Raw genomic sequence first — 20,443 nt, 5'->3', positions numbered from 1 at the left:
CTCGGTAGCTGATGGACATATTTTGTCCCGTCATTTATAGTGTGTCCCTAAAATTCCCCTTACACGAACAGCTGAGATAACCCCGAGGCTTTTCACACGGACACAGGTGAGCCATTAGTGACTACAATGATGCCATCTAGTGGTAACAGCTCAGGCGCAGGATTTCTCTATATTGACTTGATTGTACTGTAGCCTGTAAATCAGAATCAAGTTTATTGGCCATGTAGCTTTGGACATACATTGAATTTGACTCCGGTTTCGTGGCTCTATCTGTGTACTTAACATAGAATAACAGCACAACAATCTTCTGATATATACACATGGATTGACTATACAGGCGATAAAGTGCAATGGTGCAGAGAACATATTTCATGTTGGGAAGTGGCCTGGAAAATATGCAGACAAAAGAACATGTAAAATATGGATCAGGTACTCTGAAGGACACACTGTGAGGAATTGCATCTCGAACAATAACTGAATTAACTATGCTTGTATTACTAGCAGGCAGCAGCAGCAGCATCAGTAGTATTACTACTACTACTACTAATAATATGAATAAGGATAATAAAGAAGAAGGGATAGATAGATAGATAGATAGATAGATAGATAGATAGATAGATAGATAGATAGATAGATAGATAGATAGATAGATAGATAGATAGATAGATAGATAAGTAGATCAGAATTCAACTCACATACATTTAAAGCATTCACCTGTTGCTTTAATCCAGTGCAATTTATGGCAAGGGCGGTGGCAGAATAAACTTCAGTTAATGGATAACACATATAACACAAGAAACCACAAGAAGTACTGCGGTACTTCTTAAGTACCTCACTTAAGAAGGCAGGTAAGGTAGCAAGTAGCTACCTTAACACAAATCTTGTTACCAAGTGATATTAAGAAAATACTTGAAAAAAAGAACAGTGGCGAGCTGACATATACGTATATTCTCTCAGATGGGTGGTCACATAGAAGATAAGCACTAGGCTATCCAGTAGGTACTGTGTGAAGTGAGACTTTTTTTTCTACTTTAAAAGCAGCAAAAGTGATACGGTTTATAATTGTAAAGACACATCTGATGTTTTCTTTACTTATTTTATTGTATCTATGTTTCACCCCCTGGCATGTATGTTCTTCATCGTTCTATAATGTTTGTAAGTTCATAAATGTTGTTATTTTTAAAAAAAGCTCGTTTCATTAAACTTGAAAAAAAACTGTAATGTACCCAGCAAGGCTATCAATTCTGTTCCCATAACAAAAGTCATTAAACAAAGTCATCGTTTTAACAGCCTTCTTATTGTAGATTAAAGATATTGTGTCCATGTAATGTTCCAAGTCCTTTGTGAAATCACTGTAAAGAGGAGTCCTTTCAGAAAACTTGCATCGATGGATGTGAAATTTTGCCAGAAAGAGAATGAGGTTAATCACAAAAGCACTTTTCCCCCCAAATTCTTATCCTGAGTATGAAAACCAAACAAAATATATTCACAAAATAACTCAAAGTTGTCCAATAGCTTCTCTCTAATGAACATTGATATGTGTTGCCATAGTTTTTCCGTATACCAGCAGTACCAAAGATATGTGACGTTGTTTCTGGATGGAGAGAACAAAACGAGCATAATGTATTTATATCTCTCACATATTTAGAAAGAACTCGCTTGGATAACGCCTGTGAATCATTTTAAAGGAAACCTCCTTTATTAATGAAACGAGTTGTGTGCAGTCCCTTGGTAGGGGGACTACGTTATTTCCTGGGGCGGGTGTGCATGTGACCGCGGGGAGGCGCTGTGTGGGAGTTAGCGCCGGAGCACAGACGCCTGTGTTCGCCGTGCGAACCACTGTCAGAACATGTTCTCACTCGGCCAGACCATGGAGTTCCTCATAGGGAACCCATTTTCAACGCCCGTCGGCCAGAGGATCGGTAAGTACAACTTTAAACCCCCATTTCCACTTGGCATCAAACGGGGACTTTCAAAACGATGCGGCTACCACTCGGCGATATTACAAAAAAAAAAAAGACGAAGAAGACTGGAACTGTCGCTTTTAAGTGACTTTGAGAACAAGTTAAGGATAACACAAGTTAAAGATAACACATTTGAAAAATAAATCTCAAAAATTGTTTGGGAACCGATGACCGATTTGATGGAGTTGCGGGTCTCACTTTCTGGGATCTTCCATTTTATTCGTCGGAAAGTTGGAGTTGACAAAGGTGTTGACGGATCACTGATGTTTTCCCATCGTCGTTTGAAAGGAGTGCGTCTCACTTCCTCAATAAGACACGCTAGTGACGCAACCGAAAGAACTGCAGTGGATACAGACAGGCACCTAAAACAGACCTTAACACTATCTTTCCCCACATACACACGCTATACGTATGACTTTTTCAACCCACATTTTTCCATACAGACATTACGTTGCTTTGTTTTTGTCAAGCTGTAAAGCAGAGCAAAGAAAATCAGTCATTTTGATTACAGGTGATGATGATGCTTGGGCATATGTAGGGCTTATTAAAAAAATAAATTGGAATCATGCCATTATTTCCCACATCCCCTCATAATAACCACATCACTTGTGCTGCACTTGGCCTGTTTCACACGTCCATGGTAGAAATGCCTCAGAAGCTTCTGAGCCAAACAGCAGCAGAAGCAGCTGACAGTCACATGAAAGGAGCAAAGCAGTAATGGGGGTTGTGAAAAGGGAGGGGAGGAATGGTATGAAGGAGATTTAGAGAATTATACGGTCCAACTCAAGTGCACTGAAGAATGGAGCAAAGGAAAGCTTTGATAACAAATGTATTTTACCTTACACCTCACACTCACTGGGATGATATACTAACTTGGTGCCAAACGTCAACCTGTAGCTATTACTATTTACGGTTTAAAAAAAATAAGTATAAATCGCTGCCGGGACATTGAACACATGCCTTTCCTTACTTTGGTCTGTTGTCTGTTGACAGAGCGGGCCACCAGTGCACTGCTACAGTCTGAGGACTGGGGCCTGAACATGGAGATCTGTGACATCATCAATGAGACAGATGATGGGTAGGAGTGCTGTCATTCAGTTTGATTGATTACAGTTAATCATTGTCCCCAATGTAGCGGGCTAGTTTGGTGAGGCTGAGATTGTGCCGTTTTTCCTCTGTGGTTTTTGATCAATTTGCAACTCCCTGAAAGATTGTTACTGATTAAAAGAGTGCAAAATCCAAGGCACAACTCTGACATACAAAAAAAGCGGCGAAAACCATCTCCAGAATTAGTTTCTTGTCATGGATTGTAAAATCAATATGATCTCTGGCTTGGTTATTACGGCTTCTCTCTGCATTGTCACGTGAATTCTTTGCTTGTTACAAAATGGCTTACTGAAAATCTCCAGCTGGCATGTTTGTATTTTATGTTTGTTTTGTACAGCCCTATGAGCCTAAAACAAGGAATATTTTAGCATTCAATACATGTCACCTAAAGAGCTGAAGGGTTTTTGCTTTGTCTAGCAACAAGAGTGCCTTTCGTCCTATTTCTCATTCTTTACAAGGTCCTTACACCAAACAGCACCTTCATTTAATCCCTCTGTGTGAAAGTAAACAGCAATGGGAAAGCTCTCTAATCTCTTGTTCATAATTGATTATTGTCATAATATTGAATATGAATATGGTGGAAATGTTTATTATAAAGTATGTAGATAGATGAGTTTACCAACTGGTAACTTGATGTAGAGGTGTTTTTCCAGACCCAGAGATGCAGTCAAAGCAATAAAGAGGAGAATTATTGGAAACAAGAACTTCAGAGAGATCATGCTAGCCCTTACTGTAAGTATTTTTTGGTATAGGCTTACAGATTGTGTTCTCGGTCTTCTTATTTATGAACAAGGTGGTCAGATGGAGGGTTTTACAAAGTATACATGTAGCACATGTTAAATTAATGTCCTGTTTGGAATATCTCAGCCTCTGTCACATGTGCATCTTTCCCTTCACATTCACATGTGCACATGTAGGTACTTGAGGCTTGTGTGAAGAATTGTGGACACCGGTTCCATGTTCTGGTGGCTTCCCAAGACTTTACTGAAGGGGTTTTGGTGCGAACCATCCTGCCGAAGAACAATCCCCCCACTGCCCTCCATGACAGGGTGCTCAGCCTCATACAGGTATATGGTCCCTACTATGATACCCATTTCACAGTCATATATGGTACAAGGATCCTGGTAAATATTCTTTGTTGCAAGAAATTTTGCTATAACTTATTGTTGCTTCAAAGGCTATTGTTGGAATTTCAATACTTCCCTGTTCTGGTTTGACAATGTGTTCATCAATGGTAAACAATCTGCTAGGATCCAATAGCTTTTGAAGACCTCGCCATTGTTTGAAATTTACTTGTATGACATCTGTTGTTTTCGCTGTCCCTGAATAAAATGACTTCATACCAGTATCATCTGTGCTGGGTTATCACCTATTTCGTGTAACTGCAACCTGTTGTGGATTATTAACATCAGTTAAGAGTCGGGCTTTGTATGTCAAGCTGGTCAGTTTCTTCCTGTTCTGTCTTCTTGCTCTCTTTGTGAGGTTTTTCTCTTCTCCGCTTGTTATTTTCTCTTATCTTTGCCTGTCAACAGTGTTATTACATCCTGATTAAGAAGTCACTCAGTTTCCCATAGCTTTCCTCTCTCTCTCTCTCTCTCTCTCTCTCTCTCTCTCTCTCTCTCTCTCTCTCTCTCTCTCTCTCTCTCTCTCAGTCATGGGCTGATGCATTTCGTAGCTCTCCCTCTTTGGCTGGGGTGGTTTATGTGTATGAGGACCTGAGGAGGCGAGGTCTGGAGTTCCCGATGACTGACTTGGATGCTCTCTCTCCTATTCACACTCCACACAGAGTGAGTTTGTCCATCAATCGATCTCTGCTCTTCTTTTTTATTCCTATCTCCACGTCTCCCTCTCTACCTGGAATCTATTAAAGGTGCCAATGTGTTATTTCTGCCTCAGTGCTGATTGTTCAGCTATGTGCATAACAACAACAAATCAAAATGGACAAGAAGAGCAAATTCAGACAAGCCAACAGCATCATGTCATTCCCCACCCATGATGCGTTGATCAGCTCCCACAACACTGATTTGTTTTGTTGCTTTTTCTGTATAGTTACTGATGCTTTTTGTTAGAGCCCCAACTTGTGGCAGGCATGTAGTACTGCAGCATAACAAACGAACCAGGAGTCAGCAATTTATTGTCATTTCTTTCATGTACTTGCGTACACAAAAGAAACGAAATTCCGTTTCCCCCAACCCACAGCAGTGAGACACAAAAGGCAAAAACATCCAAATTTCCCAAAATCGACACCACCAAAAACATACAAAACAGAGAGAACAAAGCAAAAAAAACAAAAACAACAACAAACACACAAACAGTTAACAACAAAGCGCAACACAGTCCAAAAAAAAAAAAAAATCCACCGTCCCGGAGAACGAACTCCAGCCAAGATGACTGTCAGAACTCGGAACTGCCGGTCCGCATGGGCTAACAGTTAGCTTAGCCTGCCCTGCTTTCGCGTCCTGTTAGACTGCCTCGGTGTTTCCTCCTCGGGCACAGCTCTGGCAGGGCTGTAGTCCCTGGGCCCACCGGACACAGCAGACCAGGCTATCCCAGCCGATCTAAAGCCACCTCTCCCAGCCAGACACACCTCCACACATTCCACATGACGACACTAAAACACAACGCTAGGCGAGGCCGCCGCCAGACCGCCCTCGGTGTTATCCAAACTGCCGGTTTGCATGGGCTAGCAGTTAGCTTAGCCTGCCCCGCTTCTGCGTCCTGTCAGACCGCCCCTGGTGTTACCTCCTCGGGCGCAACTCCAGTCAGGGCCGCGGTCCCTGGGCCCACAGGATGCAGCAGACCAAACTCTCCCAGCCAATCCAGCGCCAGCCCTCCCAGCCATCAAGCGAAGACAAAACAAACATAGACGCAGACATGGACAAAGACACGGCATGGACGGCACTGGGTGAGGCTGCAGCAAACGCAACTTCGTGCCGCCATCTTCCCACACCGGAAGCGGAAAAACCAGTGAATGGACAGAGATAGAACCATAGACCCTCCCTCCAATTTCCTTAAGGTGGGGGAGGATAGAAGGGTAGCAACTATCCAGCACAATTGCCATTATCAGCCATTTCCAATGCCTTCAGTAGATCTCAGTCTGTTGCAGTCATTATATAGTTCACCATGAATTGCAAGTGTGAGACAAGTCTTTCTCTCACTACAACACCTGCTAATATGTATTACTCAGGTTATGCTTTAGGTTAGCTGAAATATTACACATAACATCTTGTGTAAATGAAAAGCTCAAGACATTTTATAGAAAGGCTTTACTGTTTCTTTGGTTGAACCCAGGAATTCAAACATACAAATACTCTACACTAAACAATCATACACACATTTCCTGGTTGTACATGACTGTCTCAATCTTTTAGAGTGTTCCAGAAAACGGCTCTCCTGAGACGGTTCCTGTTAATGCTCCTTCATGTCAGTCAGAGCAACAACCATCTGCCGTTGCTCCGACTCAATATACTTTGCCCCCAGCCCCGACCAATGAGGGGCCAGTCTCCATTTCACCTGAGCAGGTATTACTACCAAGAGACATACCCATTCATCGACGTCTTTACAGTGGTGGTAGATATGGTATAAAGGCCTCTGGTGGTAGTCTACAAAATGACAGCAATGTCCATCAAAGTGAAGCTTTTTTCTGCTGTTTTTGAGTTTTATGTTCTTCTTTATTAATGGTATCATGTTTTTGTTTTTTTGTTGTTTTTGTTTTTTAACGTTCCCAAAATGAAGCCAAACAGTTATCAAAATTTTTGGCAATAGTTCTTTTTAAAATACCAAATTAAAGGCAAAATTCAGAAAATCCTCTTTTTAGTTTATTATACTGACACCTATGATGATTGATATTAACTGCAATGGTGTTCGAACCCTTCAAATCCCAGAGATTAATTCAGAATTATCAGTGAATCAAGACTGTAAGGGTTCTGAAATATTTCAGGGTTGTGAGCCCCCAAATGGAAACACATTTGGCCATGGACGCTATTGTCAGTGTTTTGTCTCAGGGACCCACACAGGGAATAGTGTTTGTTGTTGGTTGATTAAAACTATGATTACAGCTTTCCACATGATCTGTGAGGAGCTCAACATGTTGAAAGATAAACCCAAGATCAGACATTCTTATTACATGTTGTAATTGGAATAATTTCTTGTAAATCAAATAATAGTGACACTGAGTTATTCCTCGTTTCAGTGGGAGTCTGCTGTCATCTAGCGACCTCCTTGTTGGTACCACTTCTCTATTCTGTGAGGATATCGATGCACACCAAAAATCTGTTTTTTTTAAAATCCACATCAGCTGAAATTCATGATAGCACTCCCAACTGTTGAACATAGTACAATGGTGCCTAGAAAACTATCACAGTTACCATCATAGTCCTTTCACCCGTTTTAATTTTCATTCAAGATGGTGCACAACGAGAGGTTGGACAAATGTTCTTCGGTTTCTAAAAACAAGAAACACCAGTAATATGAGATAAGATAGATAAAAATAAAGATTATATGATATGATAAGACATAAAGGAAACTGCATATTTTCCCTAGATCATCATTTGGGCATGCTCTGTACTTTGAAGACTATTTATGTGGTTGCATTGCATCAGGCAGTCAAGTGATTTCAGAAAAGTTCTGGAGCGAATCTTGAAATAACTTCATTCACTCTGCATTGTATTAATGTCAACACACTGTTATGCACATGTTGACTGCTGTCATTGTAGATAGTGTATTGACTGTTGGCTAATTTGAACCATTTAACTTCTGGTCACCAGGAGCAGCGGTTGCGAAGTGAGCTGTCACTAGTGAAGGGAAACCTCACAGTGATGTCTGAGATGCTGAACCAGATGACTCCAGGAGACAGTCAACAGGAAGACACAGAGCTTCTGCAGGTGTGTGTGTGTATGTGTGTGTGTGTGTGTGTGTGTGTATGTGTGTGTGTGTGTGTGTGTGTGTGTGTGTGTGTGAGCTTTAGGGGTGGGACGATACTGGATCGAATTCCAAATCATTCGATGCGGCCTTCACGGTTCAAGACGCTCCCCATTTCGTGAGATTGTGTTATTCAACGACCGGGATTTCACTCCTACTTAAAACAACCATGGGCAGTTAAAATGACTGCCAGTTTTTAAACTCTATATTCTATCAAGATGAATACTCAATTGAGATATTAATGCATTGCATATGTTAGTATGTCTGTTAGGAAACAACTGACACCAAAATTAACATTTTAACAACTATTATACTGTAGAGAATTTAGGGGGCAGCTGGGAATCTGCCGCAGCTGGGACACAAACCCAGATCTCGTGCACCACAGGCAACTACGTTAACCAGTCGACTAAAGGGTCTGACTTGTTAGCCAAGGGCTAGCGAGTCTACACATCCGTGATCGTTACAATACTATTTTTTCAAACAATTTAAAATGGCCGCTGTCCAACACCTGTAAATACTGCAACCTCGGTGGTAGTCATGGTGCGTCTGAAACGGCGGCTGTACCCAGAATGTTAGAAACAATACCTGAAAAACAAAACGGAAAACACATTGCTAATCTAACAAATGTAACAAGGCCGATAAAACGTGAAACGTAAAAAAAGAACTTAACGTTGTGAAGGAAATGACGCAAACCACACACCTCATAAATAGTGACATGACACGCACGATGACGTGCACGGTGATGCCCAGATTATGCGTGGTTATTTTGGTCATCATGGCCATTTTAGGTAGCTCTTATCATAACTTTTTTTGTGCAATTGATCTAAAACTCATCCATCCATTGTCTTAACCGCTTATCCTGCTCTCAGGGTCGCGGGGATGCTGGATGCCTATTCTAGCAGTCATTGGGCGGCAGGCAGGGAGACACCCTGGACAGGCCACCAGGCCATCACAGGGCCGACACACACACACCCATTCATTCCTAGGGACAATTTAGTACCGCCAATTCACCTGACTTACATGTCTTTGGACTGTGGGAGGAAACCAGAGCCCCCGGAGGAAACCTACACAGACATGGGGAGAACATGCAAACTCCACACAGAGGACGACCCGGGATGACCCACCAAGGTTGGACTACCCCGGGGTTGAACCCAGGACCTTCTTGCTGTGAGGCGACCACGCTAACCACTGCGCCACCGTGCCGCCAATCTAAAACTCATTTTAATGCAAATATATGCAATTTTAGGAGCATTCAGGGAACGGCAGGTCTGTACTTTTTTTTTTCCTTCACAAAGTTATTAAACTTTGAAAAATCCCAAACCGTCAAAATGACCGCCTTGGTCGTTCTAGTAGTTTTTGAAGTTTTAAAGTAAAGTAATTGTGTTACACAACAAGAAAAGACAGCACAAAATGTTGTTAGAACTTTTGCACTTGCATTACATTTGAATACGTGCCTTGATAATGCCAGAATGTTGGGCCTAATTCTTAAAATAAATGAAAAATAGACAACTGCAATGGTGTTTTGTCTCTTGCTTACCAAGGCATCCCCTGTATTGTATTGAATCGAAATCGTGAGCCCTGAATCATGAGGCGTATTGAACCGTGAAATTTGTGAATCGTCCCACCTCTAGGCATGCATTCCAGGACAAATAGTTATTCCAAAAGTATTTCAGTTCTGTCGGTGTATGTTCTGTGTGTGTGTCAATGAATGTGTCTGTGCATGTGAATCGTTAATAGTATTTAGAATTCTGGTTTACAGTATCAAAACACACTGGGTCATTAAACGGCGATCCCAAATTCCTTTTTTCTTTCTACTGTCATTTCCCCTCCTCTCCCTCTGGCCAAGCAGCAGTTATACTCAGTTTGCAGAAGCATGCAGACCCGCGTGATTGAGCTTATCCCCCAGCTGTTACATGAAGGGCTGATCGAAGAACTGCTGGTGGTCAATGACGACCTCAACAATGCCTTCATTCGCTATGAGAGGTGTGTTTTTAGGCAACGTGATCCTCAGTAGACGTGTCCTAGAGTGTCATGCAGCAGATGATTTGGTTTTGAGTGTGCTTGGGCATGTTTTTTTCACCGTTGGCTCTGTTGTACTCACTTGAGCCAGAAAGATAGTTTAGTGTCCTCAGGCAGGCGATGCCTTTTTTTTTTCTTTTTTTTTTGCTGCATGTACATGTTAACACAGAATGGTCTATGTCTGTTACAGTGCATTATTGTTGTAATTTTGTTTTAGGTTTGAGAGACTCAGTAAGGCACAAAGTACAACAACTGAGCAGGTAAGAACATTTTTCCCCATACCTTTTATTAAAGTACCTTTTATTAAAGTACCTTGTTTGCTTCATTTGTATTTAATGTGGATTCCAAGTTTCTTAACACTAAAACGACCGGGATTTCACTCCTATCTAAAATGGCCACGGGCGGTCAAAATGACCGCTGGTTTTTAAACTCTATATTCTGTCAAGATAAAGGACAGGTGGTTTAGGTGATAAAGGAGGAGGTTTATGGATATGGTAAGGGAGGACATGCAGGTGGCTGGTGTGACAAAGGAAGATGCAGAGGACAGGAAGAAATGGAAACGGATGGTCCGCTGTGGCGACCCTTAACGGGAGCATAGATTCTGTCAAGATAAATACCCAATTGAGATATTAATGCATTGTATATTCTAGTATGTCTGTTGGGAAATGACTGACACCAAAATTAACATTTGAACAACTATAATACTATTCTTAAACAATTTAAACTTCAGAGAGACATGGTCGAAGTTGAATTGCAAAATTGAAAAAGTGAAAATATTATCTGAAAAACAAAATGGAAAACACAAATTGCTAATCTAACAAACATAAAAAGGCCTATAAAACGTGAAATGTATAAAGAGAATGAAAATAAAAATTGAAACGGTCCCAAACAACGACAGGACTTAAAAACATCTAGAACAACTGTGGTGGTCAAGTTTTTAAACTCTATATTCGGTCAAGATAAATACCCAATTGAGATATTAATGCATTACACAAGTTAGTATGTCTGCTAAGAAACTAACTGACACCAAAATTAAAATTTTAACAACTTTTAATACTGTTTTTCAAACAATTTAAAATGGCTGCTGTCCAACGCATGAAAATACTGCAACGCCTCAGTGGTAGTCATGGTGCGTCTGAAACGGCATCTGTACCCAGACATGTTGGCAATAATCAAAAAGCAAAAAAAAAAAAAAAAAAAAAATTTTTTTTGGAAAATATGTTTATTGGCATTTACAATGTAATATATACAAGTCACATATTGAATAATTTAACACAATAAACCCCATCCCCCTCCTGGTATTCCCAGATCCTCAAGGAGAAATACAGATTAAAGAAATAACGACTAAATTAAAGACAAAAAACTAAACTAAACAAAACAAAAAAAAGTTAAAGAAAAATAAATGATCAACATGGTTCACTTATATACAAAAAAATCTCACGGTTTACAATCTATACTAGTTGGGCCGTTCCTGACTCGAGTCAGGAGGTATTCCAGTCAGTTATACTGGTTTAAGTGTCAAAGTAAGTCAGAAAAGACACCCATACTTTCTTGAACTTGTCGCTGTTACCCCTTAAGGTAAATTTGATCTTTTCCAACTTGAGATGAAACATATCCCTGATCCATCTGACATGGGATGGGGGTCTTGAGCTCGTCCAATGTAAGAGTATTAGGCGCCAAGCTAGTAATGTAGTAAACGCCACCAATTTATACATGTTAGATGTCCAGTCACAGTCTTCCAGCCTCACACCAAGTATGGCAATTAAAGGGTGCTGATCAATAGTTGTACTAAAAATTCGTTTAAGGATTTAAATATTGCTGACCAAAATGTATGTAGATCAGGGTATGTCCAGAACATATGCAACAAGATAGCTGGTGCATGTTTACATCTGTCACAAGTGGAGTCAATGTTGGGGTAACTTTTGGCCAATTTAGCTTTGGTAAGGTGGACACAGTCAACAATCTTAAACTGAATGAGCCCAAATCTACTGCATGAAGAGGAAGAGTGTACCTGATCCAAAACTGCATCCCACAGATCATCAGGGAGAGGAGTAACAAGATCCTGTTCCCAGAGGTTTCTAAGGCTAGCCATTGGCTGAGCATTTGTAGTGGCTAGTTTATTATAGATCCTTGTGATGGTGCCCTTGAGACTAGCCTCTGTGGCTAAAAGTGTATCGGTTGATGTTGTCAGAGGTATCTGAGAGAAAGGATGTCAAAAATCAAATTTAGACTATTTCTCTGCACTGGAGAAGGCTAGTTTTTTTTTCTAGGACAGAGCAATGAACTTCGCGAAGGAAATGATGTGACCTGAATATGCTGATATAGATAAAGACATGCAAATTATGAGATGGTCATTTTGACCGCTCATGGTCTTTTTTGGTAGATCTTATCATAACTTTTTTTTGTGTGTGTGCGCAATTGATCTAAAACTCATTTTAAATGCAAATATATGCAATTTTAGGAGAATTCAGGGAGCGGCAGGTCTGTATCCCCCCCCCCCCCACAAAGTTATTAAAGTTTGAAAATCCAAAACAGTCATAAGGGCCATGAAAGAGGACTGACTCATAATTCTCAGAAAACACACTCACTCTTATAGATACAGATGGGGGACAAATGAAAGGAAAAACCTGAATGCTTGAACCCTACAGTAAGGGGGTCGGGGGGCTCTGTTATGCTGTGGGGGCATTTTCCTGGCGTGGTTTGGGTCCGCTTGTCCCGTTAGAGGGAAGGCTCACTGCAAATCAATACAAAGTTATTCTGAGTGATCACCTTTATCCTGTGATGAGACATTTCTATCCTGATTGGAGTGGTCTCCTCCAGGATGACAATGCCCTCATCCACAGGGCACAAGGGGTCACTGAATGGTTTGATGAGTATGGAAATGATGTAAATCATATGCTGTGGCCTTCACAGTCACCAAATCTCAACCCAGTTGAACACCTATGGCAGAGCTGAAGATGCTAAGATTCTCATTGGGAGTGATGAAGGACAGGATTAGGAACAAGTATGTTAGAGGGACAGCTCAGGTTGGATGGTTTGGGGACAAAGCAAGAGAGGCAAGACTGAGATGGTTTGGACATGTGTGGAGGAGAGATGCTGTGTATATTGGGAAAATTATGCTGAATATGGAGCTGCCAGGGAAGAGGAAAAGAGGAAGGCCAAAGAGGAGGTTAATGGATGTGGTGAGGGAGGACATGCAGGTGGCTGACGTGACAGAGGAAGATGCAGAGGACCGGAAGAAATGGAAACCGATGATTCGCTGTGGCGACCCCTAACGGGTAGCAGCCAAAAGTAGAAGTAGTAGTGTTAGACAGCATGTTAGACCATCATCATCAAAACACCAAATGAGGGAATGTCTTTTGGAAGAATGGTGTTCATCCCTCCAGTAGAGTTCAGAGACTTGTAGAATCTATGGCAAGAAGCATTGAAGCTGTTTTGGAGGCTCGTGGTGGCCCCAACACCTTACTAAGACACTTTATGTTGGCTTTTCCTTTCGTTTGTCACCTATCTGCATATATAATATATATGTAGTTGATGTTAACAATTGATATCTAATGTGAATAGAATATTTGTGAAGACGTATGCAGTTGTTAGTAAATCTCATTCTTCCCAGCAGACGCACAAAGTGTTCTAATTCAAACTATTGTACCAAATTAAATAACACTTCACATATCTAAAAAAAAAAAAAGTGTATGAGCTTTGGGTAGAGACCGAAAGGGTGAGATCGTGAATACAAGAAGTTGAAATGAGTTTCCTCTGTAGGGTGTCTGGGCTCAGCCTTAGAGATAGGGTGAGGAGCTAGGACATCCAGAGGGAGCTTGGAGTAGAGCCACTGCTCCTTCGTGTTGAAAGGAGCCAGTTGAGGTGGTTTGGGCATCTGATTAGGATGCCTCCTGAGCGCATTCCTTTGGAGGTTTTCAGGGCACGTCCAACTGGGAGGAGACCCTGGGGTAGACCCACAACTCTCTGGAGGGACTACATGTCCAATCAGGCCTGGGAATGCCTTGGGATTCCCCAGCTGGAGCTGGAGGGTGTTGCTGGGGAGAGGGACGTCTGGAGTGCCCTACTTAGCTTGCTGCCACCGCGACCCGACCCTGGAGAAGCGGCTGATGATGAAATGAGATGAGATATTTTTTGCAGTTTCACACAGCTGCTCATGGGTTAAGACTGTAGATGAAAATAAAGCTGTGATACTTTCTCAGCACATCATAATTCAAGGAATGGTCCGGTGTACTGCTTGTACATTATGAAACATTAATATTACATCAATTAAGCCCAGCATGCAGTTTAGTGTTCCATTCTTTCAGTTTTTGGGTGATACCACAAGCTATAATTAAAGCTCCCTTGTTCAGGTCTGATAAAGAGTCCAACACACGGCCTGTTGGGATGATGTTTTCTCAGTACAGGTTGTACACAGCTCCCTGTCTCCAGGCATCTCCCCTTGTGTTTACTGAGAGGCACATATTTTATAAATAGATGTTAATTGGCCTTGTTGACAGCTTGAGCCTCACCTGTTTCTCCCTGCATCCCTACCAGTACTTCAGCCATACTGCACTTTTAACTTTGGTGTAATCATGAAAACATTTTTTTACTCGTCACATGCTGTTGCTGTCATATCAAATAGTAAAACATTTAAATGAATACATGCTAAGTATTCATTACATACCTGTGTGAACAAATGTAGGAGAGGTTAGTTTATGTGCAATTCATTTATGTTAGTCAGTGATAAAAGGCGTTCGAAGATGTAATACCAGCTGTATTGTTCTTATATCTCCTTCTGTAGCAAAGACATGACAGTGGCCTCAGCCTTATTGACCTTAGCCCCATGCCACAGGCTGTCAGCCAGCCAGCAGTCATCAAGACAACCAGCCAACCAGCAGTCATCAAGACAACCAGCCAGTCAGCAGTGAGCACTCTGCCAAATGAGAGGCAGGCCACCAGCCATAGTAAGTAAATTCATCATAACTTGTACTTCGCATCTGTCACCCCCCCCCACACACACACACATATACGTATACAGAACCAGGCAACCATTACCCGTGCTCATCTATTTCTTCATCTGTCCCTGCATATTCATGAACCTTACAACAGGACTGTAATAAAGAGCTAATTTTCATTCTTAGTTGAGATGAAATGAAAAATGCCCTTTTAGCTCTTTCATATCATATCCCCAGTCCTTTTGTGCACCTGTTTAATGATATATGCCAAAAAAAGTAAAAAAATCCAATCATGTTTTCTTTCTGTAAAACAAAATATCGCATGTGCTTACGTAGGCTTGAACCAACCAGTTTCAACCAATAATATCATGACATCCACCCATCAATCAATATTCATTAGATTCATTAGTTAGCTAGCTTAGCAACATGCCCTCTTTTCAACGTTCAAATCAAATTCCTCCCAATGTTATGTCCCACCTGTCTAACCTGTTTCATTCAGAAATACATGATACGGAAATTAGATACTCTCAAAATGCCGTTTCAGCTGGACTTTAAAGCCGCTCACTTACCATTCCTTAACAGCTGCAGCAGAGGAGGAGTTTGACATGTTTGCCCAAACCAGAGGCAGTTCCCTTGCTGAGCAAAGGAAAAGGTGGGTGGTGCTGGATGATGACACAGATACACATACCATTATCCAACTATGAAAATTCATGCTCCCATTATTTAACGTGGGGGTGTGTGTGTATGTGTGTGTCCAGTGTTAGGTATGAGGACCCAGGAGCCGTGGAGGGCCTGGCCGGAGCTCTTGATACAAGGTTGCAGGTCACGGGAGTGGTACGTACCATAGCTAAACACAACTCGGTTGGAGCTTAACAGTTCACAACAGTAAAGAGCAGATAGGCTGTCTTTAGTAGACAAAAGAAATAATACTGTCCTATTGTCTTCCTTTCCCTTCGCAATTGATTTCAATTTCTCCCAGAATTCATCAAAACAGAATTCAGCGCTGGATGATACCGATGGATGGTTGCCCTATGATATGGTAAGAGGAAACATTAAAACCATTTAAGTTACACAATTTGGATTTAAATGTGTGGTATGATATTTTTACCCTCACGTTATGATTAAAATTGCAGCAAGGCCAGTCTGCAGTTTGTGAGGGAGTTTCCAGTGAAGGCAAGTAGTTTCCTTTTTTAACCTGCGACTTGTGTTGATTTAAAGCTGTAATCCTGAATGTAGTCTTTGTTGTTTAACTTACTGACATCTTAAGTTGAAATGGCCGTTGAAAATGCTGTTGTTGAATGTACTTTTTTAACCTGGTTGTAACTACAATATTTATACAGATATATGCAGGGGTTAAAGTGGGATTTGGTAAGTGGGGGATCTCTGTATTAGAGAGGTGGGCAAAAGTGATAGGTAGCTAGCTAACGTTAGGCTAGCTAACCACTGGTCCAGTAGTCCCGACGTTAGCATTGTTAGCTAATACAGCTACTGGTAGCTAACGTTTGCTAGCTAGTTAGTTATTTGAATGAAAATATTGCATGGCCAGAGCTAAGGTTGGAAAAACATAACTAGCTAGCTACCGGTAACGTTAACGGACGCTACCGATAGTTAGCTTGCCTAGCAGCATTCAAACAACTAGCCAGCAACGTCAGCAACTAGCTAGCAACGTTACCGGGTGGAAGATAAATAGGTAGCTAGCTAGCTAACGTTACGTTCGCTAACGTTAGTTGCTTGAATGAAAACCACAGCAGAGCTAGACAAAACGATTGGAAATACTATTGGAAATACACTGAAGATACTCACTCTTTATGCCCCCCAATCCAAGATAATAGTGCAGGTAGCAGGTTGACGCTCTCTCGAGTCTTGTCTGCCTGGTGCGGTGAACCTACCCTGACCCGTGAGTGTGAAGCCAGTCTCTTTTGATGTCAAGTCTGGTGAAGCCAGACAGCAGGCAGGAGCGGGTCACGTTAGGACGCGATATCATTCAAACTTTTAGAAAAAGTAAAGTAGTATAAAAATAGAAGAAGGACTTTATTTGCGATTTATTTTGTAATGCTTGTGAATTGGCTGCATCCTGTTTTTTGTTTTAAATTTTACTTTGACAAAAAGGTTGAAATTACTCCTGTCTACAGAGTGCCGGATCTCAGCTCCGGTTGACTTGGGGGAGGAAGGGAAGTGCCGGTGTCGGGATCCGGGTAGCTCCGGCCCACTTTAATCACTGGATATATGTGTACACTGTTATATTGTCTTCCAAAACATAGTTATCGTGTGGAATTGGAATAAGAAGTATGTGGATTGTCCTTTTTTTCCCTTCATGAGCCTTGGGGGTGGGGGATTTCTACATGTTTTTTTTTTAAATTTACTTTGTTGTTCGTGTATCTTATATACTTGTTTCAAAAAACTTAAAACAAAAAAATTAGAAAGTGCTATTTTGTCAGCACTTTCTCCTCCACCGAGTAAAAACAACATGGTTGACCCCTGATTTTTTGGTACTGATGTTGTAGTTTGTTGTAGCTGGTGAAGACTTACTACAAGCTTGGTCTGCATATCTGCTTGTTGGCCACAGCAACCTTGCTTCTTCTTCCAACTCACCACTACCTGCGTTATTCCTTTACATTTGGCTGTTGGGGTGAAGACATAAAATATCAGGCACCGTATCACATTTACTGGGAAAGTCCTTGCTCAAGAGTAACCATTGAAATAAGCGAGTGCAACCACAGGCTTGGTCGGGTGTCCCTACAGACACAATTGGCCGTGTCTGTGGGTGGGAAGCCTAATGTGGGTATGTGTCCTGGTCACTGCACTAGCGCCTCCTCTGGTCGGTCGGGGCACCATTTCAGGGGGGAGGGGGAACTGGAGGAAATAGTGTGATCCTCCCGCGCGCTATGTCCCCTGGTGAAACTCCTCACTGTCATGTGAAAATAAGCAGCTGGCAACTCCACATGTATCGGAGGAGACGTGGTAATCTGCAATCCTCCCCGGATCGGCAGAGGGGGTTGAAAATCCCCTCCCCAAAAAAGAAATAAGCGAGTGCAAAAGTGTTCATTGTTGAATATATGATGATTAACCATGCATCCATAAATGAAGGTATCAAAAATGTTGGCTGATAAATCTTCAGGATTGCAGCTTTAAGTGCAAAAAATGCACTTTTAAAACTTTCTTCATGCTACCTACTCTTATATACACACACAACCACACATAAAGACAAACAAACAAACAAACAAACACAAGTAAGTTCAGACACACAGACTCTCTTAACTGTGGTCCACACAGATTTTGACAAGTTTCTGGACCAGAGGGGGGGGGTGTCGGACCACAGTGGCCAGACATCTCGCAGCGTGCTCCACTCCACCACCAGACCTCCACCACAATCCACCCGACGACAACAAACAACACATGACCAGCTTTTTTCACTTTGAGGTCAAGGCTGTAAAAGAGAAGTGGCTTTAGGTCAAACAATTCATGCAATCACTAAGAAGACATGTAAAACCCGACTTGGTACACAAATTCAATCAAGTCAGGTTTTTCCCGAATCTTTTTTGAATTTGTGTTTGTTTGATAGCTTGCCTTACTCATGAAATTTTTTTTTTAAATCCAGCTATATTATGTGTTGTACTTTTGTACTGCAAATATGCAGTACTTTGAATACATTTGGTACTTTGAACCCACAAACTTCTCCCTCTAGTTCTCTTATTAACTTCTTCACGCAAGATACATTTTAGGAAACCTGAGAAATCCTAAAATAAATCCGCTCGTTACAGAAATACAGTGTTGCCAATTTAACTTTGCACTTTTGGTAGTACATAACTCGTTTTGTGTGAAATGTATTTATGAAGCTCAAGGTGTAAACTTAATAATGTATAATGTATGATTATTTGAACAATTTGTATGATGATGAAAATGTGTTCCACATATATTCCTTGGTAACTTTGACCAAGACAGAGATGTTGTCATGTAACTTGGAATAAACAGGGCATTGTCCTATAAACACATTCCATGTGGATGAACAGTATTTTGGTCTCCTACCTAGTAGGAGGGAGTGGCTCATGTGGCAATTGCTCATAGGCTGCTTAGTCTCTGACCTGAGACTACTCCAGATAATGTTTTTTTCCTTTCATTTTGTTGTATTCAATGACGGTAGACCATTACAATATAATTAAGTCACATTTTTCTTTTTCGTATACCCCTTCCCACCCCAACCCATATGTTGGGGGAAAAATATACACACTAACATCTAAATCCATTAAGTGGTGTGATATGCTGCAGCATGATCCCTTTGAGCGAGCGTAGCTTCTACACAGGGAACTGTGCCACTCTGTCCTTAATACTCCGGTTTCCTCCCACAGTCCAAAGAATGTGGGTCAGGTGAATCGGCCATACCACATCTGCCAACCTCTACGCATTCTGCGTAGTCACTCCGCATTTTGAGACCAAAATACGCGACGACGAGTTGATAGATCAAAATACGCATAAGAGCTGCCTTTAAAATAAATGCTTGGCCGCTCTGATGGCCGAGCGGAATAAACCGCCGTTCTTGCAATCCACTCGTCATGTGGCTGGGAGGTTCGTATCCCAGGCTCGCCGTAACCGGTCACGGCCAGAGCGTCCACGGGGTAAGGCATTCATTAGGCCACCCTTACCCGAGGGATAGTGGGTGTAGATCGGTGTAGTGTTCGGGGACTCGTCGTTCTCCAGCGACCCCCCTGGCTCATCCGGGCGCCTGCAGCCAAGCAACCGAACGCATTCTCCCTACGTCTCCTTCACGGCCTGAAGGTAACGCAATCCATGAGAGACTTCAGCGTCTAAGAGAGCGAGAGCAGCTGACACGAATTTGAAGGAAGCTGGTGTTACGACTATCTCCTTCCTGTGGAAACGTGAGCCAGGGGAGTTATTCGACTAGAGTTCCGGCCATATGCCATTGGGTTAATCGGGTGGGATAAGGGGGAAAACTAGAAATAAATTTATTTAAAAAAATGCTTGAGTGATTTTAGGCCTCCATAAAACTTTTTAGTTTATTTTGGGCTTCAAACTGACCCCCCCCCATGCAAGCCTAACATGGTGAGCAGTCATGAATCCCAATGACTGGCGGTTTTGTTTTTTTATTTCAGTATTCAATAAATAAGTGTTTTTTCCACAATGTACTGTGTGATGACTTTTTTCAGCGTGTACTTTTGGCACGCACGCAAACACACGCACAAAAAAAATGTATGCGCGCGCACGCAAAAAAGAACTACTCATTTTTATTCTTAGGGTTGGCAGGTCGGCCATACTAAATTGTCCCAAGGTGTGAATGCGTCGGCCCTGTGATGGATTGGCGGCCTGTCCAGGGTGTCTCCCCATCTGCCGCCCAATGACTGCTGGGATAGGCTCCAGCATCCTGCGACCCCAATTGCGATAAGCAGCTTGGATGATGGATGGATGGATATGAGGGGGTCCCAAGTATCAATGAATGCTTAAGTCAACCCTCTAACTTTTAGGAATAGTATCAGGTCATTG

The 20,443-nt window shown here is 41.8% G+C and overlaps 1 protein-coding gene across 5 annotated transcripts; it reads left to right on the top strand.

Moving 5' to 3' along the window:
- The first annotated feature begins 1,807 nt into the window (after positions 1 to 1,807).
- LOC130112623 (target of Myb1 membrane trafficking protein-like) lies at positions 1,808 to 20,074 on the top strand. Of its 5 annotated transcripts, none has more exons than XM_056280068.1 (15): positions 1,808 to 1,922; positions 2,958 to 3,042; positions 3,725 to 3,803; positions 3,989 to 4,138; positions 4,724 to 4,858; positions 6,443 to 6,592; positions 7,838 to 7,954; positions 9,841 to 9,974; positions 10,228 to 10,270; positions 14,794 to 14,956; positions 15,530 to 15,599; positions 15,706 to 15,781; positions 15,927 to 15,986; positions 16,081 to 16,120; positions 18,221 to 20,074. In XM_056280068.1, exons 1-15 carry the CDS (start codon positions 1,850 to 1,852, stop codon positions 18,364 to 18,366), a joined length of 1,521 nt encoding a protein of 506 aa, XP_056136043.1. In that variant the 5' UTR covers positions 1,808 to 1,849; the 3' UTR covers positions 18,367 to 20,074. The 5 variants fall into 5 exon arrangements, with proteins under 5 accessions (XP_056136043.1, XP_056136045.1, XP_056136046.1 ...); XM_056280070.1 differs by lacking the exon at positions 18,221 to 20,074 and adding an exon at positions 17,452 to 18,164; XM_056280071.1 differs by lacking the exon at positions 6,443 to 6,592.
- The last annotated feature ends 369 nt before the right edge of the window (positions 20,075 to 20,443 follow it).

This window comes from Lampris incognitus, chromosome 5, assembly GCF_029633865.1.
Source record: "Lampris incognitus isolate fLamInc1 chromosome 5, fLamInc1.hap2, whole genome shotgun sequence".
Classification (NCBI taxonomy): Eukaryota; Metazoa; Chordata; class Actinopteri; order Lampriformes; family Lampridae; genus Lampris; species Lampris incognitus.
The sequence above is the reverse complement of the archived record's forward strand: the minus strand, read 5'-3'. Positions and strand labels throughout refer to the sequence as shown.